Genomic DNA, 12,607 nt, shown 5'->3' with positions numbered 1-12,607 from the left:
GTGCAGCAGAAGAGAGGGAAGAGGCGGGAAAACATTTGACTTGCGGATTTATAGGCCTAAAGAGGCGGGGAGACTTCAGCCGTAGGATGGAGATGTATTGCGTTTCACCTTCGATAGCTGTCGTTTGATCTATAAACGGCTCCAAAATTAAAATACACTTTCGCATACTCTTCATCTCCAAAAAACACAAAATAACTTTCCCTAACAAACACAAAAAAAAAATTCTAATCCAAATTATGCATGTTTTTTTTTAGGAATTTATCGTGTTGTGAATAAATGACAAATTATTACTTAATTCGTTTTTAAAATCTATGACGAGCACGAACTCATTATTCGTGATTAAAAAGTCAAATTGCCAGCATGACTATTTGGTATTGGAAAAGTGGATTTGACATTTCGTTTTATTTAGTATTCATACTTATTTCAAAAAAAAATCTCCGTGTGGTATGACAATCCAGATGAAATTAAGGTTATAATTAAGGGGCTAGAACAATTACTAATTGAATGGTGACTAAGCATTTCTTCAAGAAGTACCCTGCAAAATTAAGTACATAGTTGAAGTAGAACCAGTTCAACGCCACACACACAGAAGGTACAACGAGACTTGCATATTGCAGCATTGGATAAGTGATTAATCTCTAGTTTTCTTGTATATTCTCTTCATCATAGAGTAAGCTAAAGTGCACACCTACCCTTCCTAATCCTATACTACTCTACAGCCTTCTCAACCATAAAACTTACATTAGTGTTACAAAACCCATCATCAATGACATTCTGATCCATTAACTGCTTCGAATTCAGGTGTTACTGTTCGTTCAATAGTAAACTGATCAACAATCTTTACAGTGTTGACGGGATCATGCTGAGACGAAATCGATCTCCATTTGCTCGGAAATTTTCTTTGGTGGCTAAGGCTTGGTTGTAGCTTCGATTCACGCTCCCAACTTGGATCCAGCTTCCACTCTTTCGGCACCTTCACATGTCACAAACAATCAATCCTAGCACTCAACGAAGACAACGAAAGAAGATAAACGAAGCATTATTTAGCACTGATGCAATCATTTCTTACCTTGTCCACGGCAAGGGTGTAAACTTCAAGATCACCTTTCAAGTTAATATGGAACCGAGTAAATGACTTGTAGTTAGCAATGCGGAGGGAAGAGAAAGCCTCGTCAAAATGTATGTGAAGCCAGTTAATGCATATATATAGGTAGCTTCCAAAAATCAATGAAACGATCGGAGTTGAGAAGACCCAGTAATAAAGGAAGACAGAAGCATAGTAAATCACAGCGCCTCCTCGAGAAAGTGAATCCATCCCATTCTTGCAGATATTGCTCCTGCTGACAGCCATGACCTGAAAAAAAAATGTTTAGACAAAGATGAAAGGGAAAGGCTTACAAGATGAAGAAAGAAAGCAAGCTGTATACTATTATTCACCTCAGGAACATCAAATGCCGACATCAGATACTTAATGCATGCTGGATAAAGGCCGAGTGTCCATTGCTCAATCCGTGGTCGTAGGCCAGATGGGTCAGGAAAATGCTCACTTTCCACAGATCGATACCATTCATACAGAGTATGGTAGCCTGAAATGAAAGTTTAAGTTTGCTCAGAGATAAACCCCACAAAATATCAGGCAGAAACATGAAAATAGTATCATAATAGAATGCAATCAAAACCAGCAAGAATGCGTTAAATCTTGATTACACATCCGAAATGGAACTAGAACATGGGCTACCCAGTCAGATATGACATTGGAATACAAGTGTAAAAGAGAATGACATTGAATAACATATGTATTTAGTCTATCATACAAGTACAAAGACTCCCGTGCATATAGAGGAGTAGAAACTAGGTTACAATCTAATACTAAAAATAGAAGGATCTACCTATCTAAACAAGTAGAGATATATACTAATAAACATGAATATAAACAAAAAGATAATCCTTGGTCAGTAAAAAAAAGAAAAAAACGGCAAAAGAAGATCTAGAAGAAACTAAAAGATGCAGTGCATATTCTCTGGCACATGTATGAAACAATCTACACAAAAGCACAATGATCACATATAGTAAAAAGGAAGGCAACCACTAAACCACATTCAGATTAAGTAGGCACAGCATGCAGCATGTAGTCATGCAAATGAATAGTGAAAGTACAGACAAATTAGATTGATATCTTAAATGTAATAGCGACCCTTAAGCCACAACCCAAAACCAAAAAAGGCAAACAAAAATGAAATATAACTGCAGCTATTTCTATTACTACTTAGAAACATATATAGTATCCCAACTAACATGAAATTCACCTGAAGTTGCCAACAATTTATGCCTGATGCAAGTCTCTACACCCAATTCCAAAAGCAGCATAAGAATCAAGGCAGCGGAAAGGTGTGCAGAAACATGGAGAATGCCTATTATTGCTTTTCTCTTGCGGGACACTTTTGATGGTACAAAGGTGATGGCAATGACCAACAAAATGAAAGCACCAGCCGAAGATACATACGAGCGTCCAAACAAATAGATTAAAGCATCCCATACTGATCCAAAGAAGCTCTTCAAGTGACCAGAAAATGTATCATCCTGTAAGATGTGATCCAGCTTACACTAGAAAAGGGGGAAAGCAATTAGTCATCTTCCTGTAAACTGTAAAGTTCAATCTGATACTAAAAGCAGTTAGGATGCCTTGCTTCTTGACTACTAAATCAAGGTACAGCTTTTCCGTGGAAATAACCAGCAAAATTTTTACCTGTGGAAACATGGAAAAGGCCAGCACAAAGTATATAATGCCACCTATGAAGTCAAACTGCCAATTTTTCTTCCGAAACTTTAATATGTTTCCTAAAGCAATCTGCATCAGGATTATCAGCATAAAATTAGAAAATTAGCATTTTACAAGTAGATGCAGCGATCATAAAATTGTTGATGTACCCTGCTTGAGTCTTCAAAGGACGGGTAAGCTGCCTTGCTTTCATAAGATGCCCCATATAAACTATCAAAATTACTGAAAACATGAGTTGGGTGCAAAAATGCTCCACCGCAACCATTAACAAGCAAATGCTGTACATATGTGGGCTTCTCTGAGGGAACATGGGAATGACGCATGTAATGATGCAAGTCCCCAGCCACTCGTAGTTTGCACCTCCCTCTTAAATGGTCACGTATCAGGTGTGAAACGTTCTTCCCAGTGACATCATCCCAGTACCAATCCAGTAGCCAATTAGGCTCATGAGTCATGATGATAATTGAATCACAATCCCCCACCTGGAAAAGAAAATACTTGACAAATAAACATTAAATTGCACAATAAGTTAAAGTGCAAGGTAAAAAGAGCTGAAACGTAGATGAAAATGAAAGAACGAGATTAGCCAAACCAATGTAAAGACTTGTAAAAATGAAAGGAATCGTTTTTGTATGTCTCCAACCACTGATTAATTCAACAATAAAACACCAACAGCCATGAGTTAACAGCAAGCATCATGTCTATAGTAACAATCATATGTCAACTCAAACAAAAAAAAAAAGCATCTTTGACACTGACAATTTTACATTATGTCCCATTATAAAAACAGCACATCACATATACCACCTTCTCACCAGCCTTAACAACAAGACCGTAGCATCATTTTCTTAACTTAAGATGGATACTTAGACCAAAAAAATTGGCCAAACTTCAATTATAATCCAAATTTATTCAAATCTTTTTATAGAAGAACTTGCAACCAATGTGGCTTACAACATCACTTTTCTCATTTGCATAAGTGTTTAGATTGGCTTGCTTCATCAACAACTAAGTCCATATGCATTGGTGCAATCCTCATTATATGCAAGCCACATTTTATTTCCCCTGTATGACTTCCAGTTCAACAAATGAATGCCTACTGCTCAATTAACAACTCTTCCACTCATCTAGATCCTCAGAGACTAGCTTCGCAGCAAAAGTCAGTTACTAAAATCTTTACCTGCATGATCCCCATGCACTGATGAACAATCAATCATCATACCCAATATGAAGATAACTTATCTTGTCCATATTTTATATCAACAGAAAATATTTAAACATGCATCAGCCCATGAAAAAAAATCAGGAAATCAACGACATACCTACATACCTGCTTGATTTAGCTCATACTTAACTAACAACTAAAACTGTCATAAATAAGACAATATATCTGGTGGTAGACTAAAGTAAAATACCAGCTCACAAATTATGAAGATTATATACCAATGTCTGATGCAGTAATTGTTGATGAAAGGTCAACATCTATCAATTTGATATCATATCAGCTAAGCTGAGGGCTCTTGCATGATCTGTTATGCTAACCATGCTCTAACAATCTAACTAATGCAGTAACTGAACTGTCTCCCAATTTCTTGGTAATATGCTTAAGCTTCAATCCTCCGTGTCCTGTGTTAACTATCAGATAATTTTCCTAATTATAAGCGAATATAAATATCTCAAAACCCTTATTGTAGATGCATGAGTTTTAGCTTACAAGAGAATGCATGACCACAAACAAAAAAGGAATGATAACATTATATCAGAACCACTTGCCACAAAAGCCAAATATTAAGAAATAATACCTTTTCTTTAATCAGTTCTGAAAAGAATTTGAATTGGTAGACATCAATATCACAATGAAGAGCAAGGTCAAGTCCAAAGACCCACCATCCTTTTGGAAGCTGAAGGGCAAAATAGCTTTTCTTCTGGGGCATAAACCATCCGCCTAGCCAACTCTTATGACAAATATACCGCATAAATGTTTGAAGCCCATCAAACCAATCTGTAAACGAGAAGAAGCCACCAAACCATATCAAACGTAGCGAGTAAAAAGATTAAAACTGAAATAAAAGAGTCAAAGTAGCATTCCGTGATAGAAAACAGAAACCACATGCCGGTTTACTAGGGAGTTCAAATCTAGGCACCAACAAACACTAAAACCAACCATGATTTCCAGGTATAAGAAAGCACTGAGGCCCTTCATACTCCTTCAGTAATGACATCCCACAAGGCAATTCTGGTTTATTTACAGCTATATGCTCCTCCTTATACCACGGAGGAGGCTGAAGAGCATATTCAAAGGGACGAAAAAGGCGTCTCTCGTACGTAAATTCCGATGGATTAGGATACCTGAAATTCAAATTTGATATCCTACTCAGTATTTAACCCTACATTATATAGCAATACCAAAGAACTTTCACAGGTCTCAAAAATATCTTAACCTATAAACAATTAATTGCAGAAAGAGAACGCATTGAGCTTACGCAAGATCACCCCCAATAAGGAGCAAGTTACTTCGTGGCAAAATAATCGGGGAGCCATTACTTTGAACCCTAAGAAAAGGCTGAGCAAGAAGCCGTGCGACACTATAAGAAGAATTTCCACCATCGCCCGTATCGGCCATAAAATCAAACCACAATTCATCGTGTTCACTGAATTGGTCATACAATAGATCATCTTGCTTAGCTGCATCTTCAACCTTGCTCATTGCTGCCTAATATTTGAAAATTGTGCAATATGAAATCACACACAAAAATCAAATAGCATATTGCAGTTTTCATAGTAAACTACAGCAGTGAAACTGATATAACAAGTAAAAGCAAGTATCCAGCAAGTTTGAAGAATCAATTTCATTATATTTTCTATGGAGCACAAGAAACAAAAATTCGAAAGATACATGATAAAACTTCAAACAAGTTTGAAGGATCAATTTCATTATATTTTCTATGTGAAAAGGAATGGGAACCAAAAGAAAGGAATAAGCAGTTTAGAATGGTCAATGTACCTGCATCATACGCATGTCAAAACGCCCAACAAACACAGTCACTGATACCAGCAGGTCAAAAACTGTCTTAAATAAATCAGCAGACGTCCTAAATCATTAAAGAAGAAAGATTAAAATGATTGAAGGTTCCGCCAGATAATGCAAGTGTCCATGTGCCAGCATGAGAGAAGGTAAGACTGTACCCTGAGTACCAAGGAACCATATCCAGAAAATCAGGCTTCATTTGCTTCTTTTTCAACTTCTCGGATTCTTTTTGAGATACAGGGTGAGTAAGAGCCCAACTGTTGGAGTTAGATATCAATAAACATCACTGGTTAGAATAAGGACTAAGAAATGAGGATGACAACATCTCTAAACACCCACTTTTCTCAATGTTTGAGGGACATGCAACCTCAAGATTTACTTGAATTGTAAGGCATGGCTAAACAAAATTACTAATGGCCAGGCAATAATCAAAAGACTATTATGTCACTCATTGTTTGGCCACTCACTGTTACAGTCGAAGCAAGCAACATAAGTAAATGAATGAAACAGAATGAATTCTGTGATTACTTTAACCAACAGGCCTCATGACTTGGCCAGTACACTCAACCTTAAGCTCAATAGAGGCAGAAAGCATTACTTACAGGACCAAAATTAAAATATTATATATATATATATATATATATATATATAATATTAATAAAATAAATAAATACTGAAGTACAACAGATGGTGTCTTGTTAATGCTCACCCTGTTGATCTCTCCACGACATAATTTGCAATGTATAGACCTATAAAAGTCGCCCACAATGAATATATAGGTGAAATTTCAGCTGGTGAGTCTGCACACGAGCCACCGCTACAAGTCAGCTGAAAATGTGCAACAAAAGCATAAGATAATTTTCTGTGCGAGATAAAAAGCAATGGCTGATGGCAACCAGAGACCATACCTCTCCATAAATGACCCATTTTGATAAAAATGGATAATCGTTAGCGGAACCAACTGGAGCAAACCATGATTTACAAACTTGCTTTTTGAACTCATTCATGCGAACAAATTTTGCAAGCCATGAATCCCTCTCTTCCTTGTTCCACAGAGTAAACCAGCCAGAAAACCTTCTTTCAAATGTCTTTTCTCTCATGTTAGCACGGTTGCCACAGTGGCTATAAAATACACAACATGCTACACTTATAACCTACACAACGATATGGCAGCAATAAGAAACAAGGATGTTTGACTTTTCCCAGTATACTATTTCAGGACTTACAGCACAGTTTTGAAGGATTGTCAGAATTGCAGGTCTTCTTCCAGCCACCCGAGCAACAAGGCCAATATACCAGAGGCCAATGAATATAATGTGAAATACAAGAAGAAATAAAATGGAAGACACATAGATGGTTAAGAACAAAGAAAGATTCATCCTCATATCAACTCCCATCGATTGAAAACTAGGAAGATGATATAAAGCAGCCACCAGTATCCATGCTATATACCTGAAAGGGGAAACACTTGATTATTGAAACCCACTATCCTAATCTTATGACCCATTTCTTCTGAAGCAGTTGATATAGATAGAAAAAGAATCGATGAAATCTATTGAGAAAGGAAACACACCAGCGACTGAAATTTGAATAGCTTGGTTTGATCGTTTTGCCTATAAAAGGCGAAGAAAAGAAATAGAAGAACCCCAACAAGCACGCATACATAGACCACCACTTAATATTGCTGTCTAACTTCTGAACAAGAGTGTGCATGTTATCCGATGATATGAAAAATAGGCAACCTATAAAAACAGCAATGACGGCATGCCGTGAATGTTCATGCGGATATGGATACGTGTGAGTGAATATTGTCCTAACTCTCTCCATCTTTAAAGTCTCCAATAAACCAGAGTTCTGTTTGTCAGAGCCCATAACACTCTCTTTATATAATTGTCACTTGTTCAGAACTGCAGGGTTTTCTCTTGCAGAATAGAAGATACTACTGCACAACCAAAACCAGCAACTGAATCCTGAAAAAATTCCAACAAAGACCACAAGTAAAACAATTGTTGGGAATTAAAATACCTTTTAATCATGAACTTTCAGTTTAACAAACAACTATATTATGGTGTATCTAATTCAACTGGCACAAATACGTGACTGATTATCAGAACTTAGATATGTCCAACTTGAGTATCAGTGTTGCAATGTGCAGAGGCCAAATACCGGACCAACTAGGTGTGGGAAGGCTTGTAGTTAAGCAGTAAACATCTATCTATGGGCAAATCAATCCATTCAGGTGGCTTCTGGTTCAAAAATTCAAACTAATCACTTGATTATCTATTATGGTGATCCTATCGGTGGAATTTTAATTCACCACGGAATTCTATGTTCAAGTCAAAACAAGTAGCATTAGAACACACATGTAAAGATAATCACGAGTTTGTTCTCTTATACCTGATTTGACAATTATGATCCATTTTAGATTTCATAATGGAGATTCAATTTGACAATCAGCTCTCCTAACTCCAACACTACCATACGTCAAAACTACCTCAATTCTCCAACACCATAACCACCGCAATCAAAAGAAACCACCATATTCTCCATCAGTTCAACCACCATCTAAAGTAAGGCTATCAACGACCGCCCCACGACAACAAATTATATGAACAAATTCAAAAATAAAAGCCTACTTACATTAGGCTGAAGACTTAAACTCCCCGTCGTTCTCCACAGATATCACAAGGGCCCAAAACCAAAAGCAATTCGGAATCAACCAACACCCAGCTTTCGCGGTCTCCGGCGGTTGCTCTCTTACATCAAAAGTTCAAAATGCCGTTTTCCGAGATTTGAGGAAGTAACCGGGATGAAGCAGAGAATATGATTAGAGATTGGTGTTGGTTGGTTTAATAGGAAGAAGCATTGGGAAATTTGCAGTGATTAAGAAAAGGAGGAAGCATTTTTTGGCATATTCTTTGTAGGCGCGCACACAAACAGCGCGCTTCGTCACCGTCCTCGCCAATCCTACAATGATTAGAAAAATGGACACGTCATCATTTTACATAGGTGTTAGATCCTACCGTATTTATTAATTAATGCTGCGGCCCATACAATCAACCCGCCCAACAAATTGGGTAAATAAATGGGTCATCAATTCACTCCACTTTGGTCAATTGAATCATTATAAATCACAAGGAAAATTGAGTCGAGTATTTAATTTTTTTGGTACGAGCCTATTATGATAATCCTCATTTGTGGATTTCAGTTCATTTTACATTTTGATAGAGATAGTCAATTTAGCTTTGAAATTCATAAATTAATTCGAATAGAATGAGGAAAGAAAGAATTAGGATTGAAAATAAAAAAATAGTTTCCGTGCATTGTACGGGATGCAAATACTAGTAATACTGCAATTGCAAAGAATGACGTAATAATTATTTTTTTAGAATATCAACGGCTGCTAGCGACCGCCCTAAAATATATATTCATGTGCTCACTCCTAAAATTATGAAGTAATTTGACAAACAAACTTTGAACAATCCAACATGTTAAGTCAACTTTGACGGCGTTCACCAAATAAAGTTCAGGGGCGGTTCTGGGGTCTACTGAGCTGGTCCACTACAGCAGGTCTCGAAAAAATAGGGGAGATATAAATTTATTAATTATTTATATATATATATATATATAGGTTCAAGAAAGAACCACTAAATAAAAGAAAAACAGAAAATCATTTTCAGTCATCCGATCATTAAGATCTACGGTGGATGCATCATATTGTTGTATGAATGTAGATCCTGGGTTCGAATCCTGAAGGGAGTAATTTTTTTTATTTTTTTGAGTGCATTAATTTTAACAGCGAATGTATTTATTTTTAAAGTGGATGCATTAGATTCGATGGTTCTCACGTTCTCACATATAATGTAGTTCTTTCTATAATCACGCCTTATATATATATATATATATATATATATATATATATATAGGGTTGCATTCAATGACAACCACTATATTATGTAGAGAACAAAGACCACATCTGGTGCATTCATAAAACTTAAATCAACGGACCATGATTTATTCTGAATCAGTTTTATATGAATTAAATTATCCATTTCTCTTAATTGTTAATTACGACAAGGGTATATTTGTCATATGCATTTCAGAGTTAATTTCCTAGCCGATCGAATCCCGAAAATCTCTCCATTTCCATTCTGAGCTAAACAAATTCGTGTGAATTGATGAAATTACTAGGTTTTCATCCAATATTTTCACAGGCGAATCAATTCCTGAAACATTTCTCACATTCTTAATTCGTTGTTTTCACATTCATCGGTTCAAAGAGCATTTTTTCTGGGCATTTTCCAGACTCTCAAAATCAACGAAACACGGAGAATCTGATTGCTCATTTTAGGTAAATCTAATTTTACGATTTGGTGAACTGAATTATATAAGTTTGTTTTTGTTTTTTTGTTTTTTTTTGTATTTGATGAACTCATGGAAGATTACTCATTTGGTGAACTGATTGTTCATGATTTTCATACTTGACTGTTGATCGGAAAGAGTGCACGGGGTGTTGAAGCAAAGTTGATTGTTCATGATTTCATACTTGACGCCGTGCACGGGGTGGTGCTGATGGAAAGAGTGCATTTTCCTGCAGGGGGCAGTTTTGGGTGTTGAAGCTAGTCTCTGGGTTCGGGATTAGCCGGGAGAGAGCGGCTGATCGGAGGGATGCTCGATCAGGCGAAGCTAGACGACTTGCTGGTGTTCGGCGGCGGTGGCGGCGGAGGCGGAGACGGAGGCGGAGTGTATGATGTGAATTTGGTGGTGAGGTTGATCAGATTGTTCGTGTATGATAACATGTCAATGGAGAGGATGGTGAAAGTAGGGTTTCTGATTGATATGTATTTGGGGGAGATTGGGCCTGATCCTACCCTCAGATTCACTAAGTTTCTTGCTGTTGCTGAGAGTTTGCCTGATTGTGCAAGGGATTCTTTTGATCAAGTTTATAGAGCAATTGATATATATCTTCAGGTAATATTCATCTCTTCATTCTAGCTATTTTTTTGAATGTTGGATAGAGCTATGTAAATGGATTTTGTGGTGTGGAATGGTTGGGGACACAAACAAATGCATAAAATTGATATACAAGACAAATAAGTTACTGAATTTGAATTATTTGACACCAGTTATTTTGAAGCTTATATGGTTGAGTTCCCCAAAAATCTGCCACTTATTTTACTATGAAACATTTCAAGTTGAAGAAACAACTAAGCTGTGATTAAGTCTGAGTGGTATATTAATTATTCTCTTCCAAGATGTATATTGCATTTTACATGTATTAGTGAGGTGAATTAATTTGTCCTTTGTTGTTGTGTGGAGTGGTCTATATCTGCCTGTGAATCCTACAATTGTTAGGACAATACTAATTGTCGTTATCTACGCTAATTAAACAAAAAGCTTAATATTCCATGAATCATGTTGTCGTCGACTAATTAAAAAAACTACCAGCAGCTTTATTTGTCAGCAATGGATTGCTGGTGTGTGTACAACCAGAACCTATAATTATAGAATCATTGCCTTAGTTATATTCCTCCTATTTTATATGTTATACTTTATTTCGCAAAATTAAACAAGTTGTGTATATACTTCATTTTCCGATTTGTTGAAAACGGATTACTTATTTTGCCCAGCAATATATTTTGTCTTATTCTGATTTGATGAACTGATTGTTCATGATTCTCCGACCTGACTGCATATATTTCTTCCGTGAAGTTCATTGAGATAATGTTTTTCTGAATTTATATTTTTTAGTATTTTTTCTTATGAACTGATGACTTAATAATTGAATATCTGTTGCTTCATGAATTGTAAACAAGACATGTAATTTTTTTTTAAATATACCAATATTTTTATATATTTTGTGAAATTCAGTTTGCAATTTTTTATTTCAGATATGAATTATGAATGTATTTTTGGTTTCTTTCGTGAATATATGTTAACTATTGGTTTGTTAGATATTTTCTGTTCTATATCATATTATGAACATATTTGAAGTTATCTTTGTGTTATGTGATGTGTGGTGAGCTTAGTTTATATTAAGTTTGAGCTCAGAAAGAAAAGTTAACACTTGCTTTTGATCATATTATGAACATATTTGAACTTATATTTGAACATATTTGAAAATATTCGGATTGAGTTTCAGCTCATAATGAAACGTGAACACTTGGTTTTTGAAATTTATATATACGTCAACGTCACCTGTTCATAGTTTATTTCTGTAAATTAAACTGAATACATATTCTTTGTCTTAGATATAGAATCGTCTCCTGGCAATGAGGTCGTGGTACCAGGTAAATTATCGAATTGTCTTATATATGATTCAATGTTAGTATTAATGAACATGAGTTTCAACATAAAATTAATTGAACCAGGCTACTAAGAAGCGCAACACAGTTAAGGTATCTATGAAGATAAGGCAGTCGGAACGGGTAATGAATAGTGTATACTTGTTTTATTGTGTCACAAGTTTATGTGTATCTTTAACACAAAATAATATTAGTTACAGGTTAGGAATTTGGCAGCTCCTGTGAAGATGGGTGAATATGGCATAGAATGCTTTGTATAATAAGAGAGAGCATTTTTACAAAAAAGATAAGGAAGTGGGCATTTTAAATTTTTACTCTCTAGTCTATTATCAAATTAATAAATGATATAATTAGAATTTGTATATGTATCCCACCTAAAATGTGGTATATAGAATCCCAAGGATCTGTATAATACATATTGGGCCTTTGCTTTATAAAAGAGATAATATTTTGTTACAAACATAATATTAAAATGTCATGAGTATATTATACACC

At 35.8% G+C, this 12,607-nt stretch overlaps 1 protein-coding gene and 1 long non-coding RNA gene across 3 annotated transcripts; one reads left to right on the top strand and one right to left on the bottom strand.

Annotated features, from left to right (window-relative positions):
• Positions 1 to 497: 497 nt before the first annotated feature.
• Positions 498 to 8,800, bottom strand: LOC131014467 (uncharacterized). 2 transcript variants are annotated; one of them, XM_057942461.1, is made up of 16 exons: positions 8,448 to 8,800; positions 7,381 to 7,777; positions 7,034 to 7,259; positions 6,716 to 6,961; positions 6,517 to 6,635; positions 5,966 to 6,064; positions 5,784 to 5,871; positions 5,263 to 5,492; positions 4,944 to 5,128; positions 4,582 to 4,781; positions 2,929 to 3,261; positions 2,747 to 2,848; positions 2,307 to 2,604; positions 1,438 to 1,586; positions 1,070 to 1,354; positions 498 to 973 (listed from the first exon to the last, which is right to left on the bottom strand). In XM_057942461.1, the coding sequence occupies exons 2-16, from the start codon at positions 7,677 to 7,679 to the stop codon at positions 764 to 766; spliced, it is 3,069 nt and encodes a 1,022-aa protein (XP_057798444.1). In that variant the 5' UTR covers positions 7,680 to 7,777; positions 8,448 to 8,800; the 3' UTR covers positions 498 to 763. The 2 variants fall into 2 exon arrangements, with proteins under 2 accessions (XP_057798444.1, XP_057798445.1); XM_057942462.1 differs by lacking the exons at positions 7,381 to 7,777; positions 8,448 to 8,800 and having other exon boundaries at positions 6,716 to 6,929; positions 7,034 to 7,175.
• A 1,708-nt stretch (positions 8,801 to 10,508) lies between these two features.
• On the top strand, positions 10,509 to 12,322 carry LOC131014472 (uncharacterized). Its single transcript, XR_009098224.1, has 3 exons — positions 10,509 to 10,778; positions 12,059 to 12,097; positions 12,179 to 12,322. It is a non-coding gene; the product is annotated as an uncharacterized LOC131014472 (long non-coding RNA).
• Positions 12,323 to 12,607: the final 285 nt, after the last annotated feature.

Source organism: Salvia miltiorrhiza, chromosome 3 (genome assembly GCF_028751815.1).
Source record: "Salvia miltiorrhiza cultivar Shanhuang (shh) chromosome 3, IMPLAD_Smil_shh, whole genome shotgun sequence".
Classification (NCBI taxonomy): domain Eukaryota; kingdom Viridiplantae; phylum Streptophyta; class Magnoliopsida; order Lamiales; family Lamiaceae; genus Salvia; species Salvia miltiorrhiza.
This window is presented reverse-complemented; position numbering and strand designations above follow the sequence as displayed.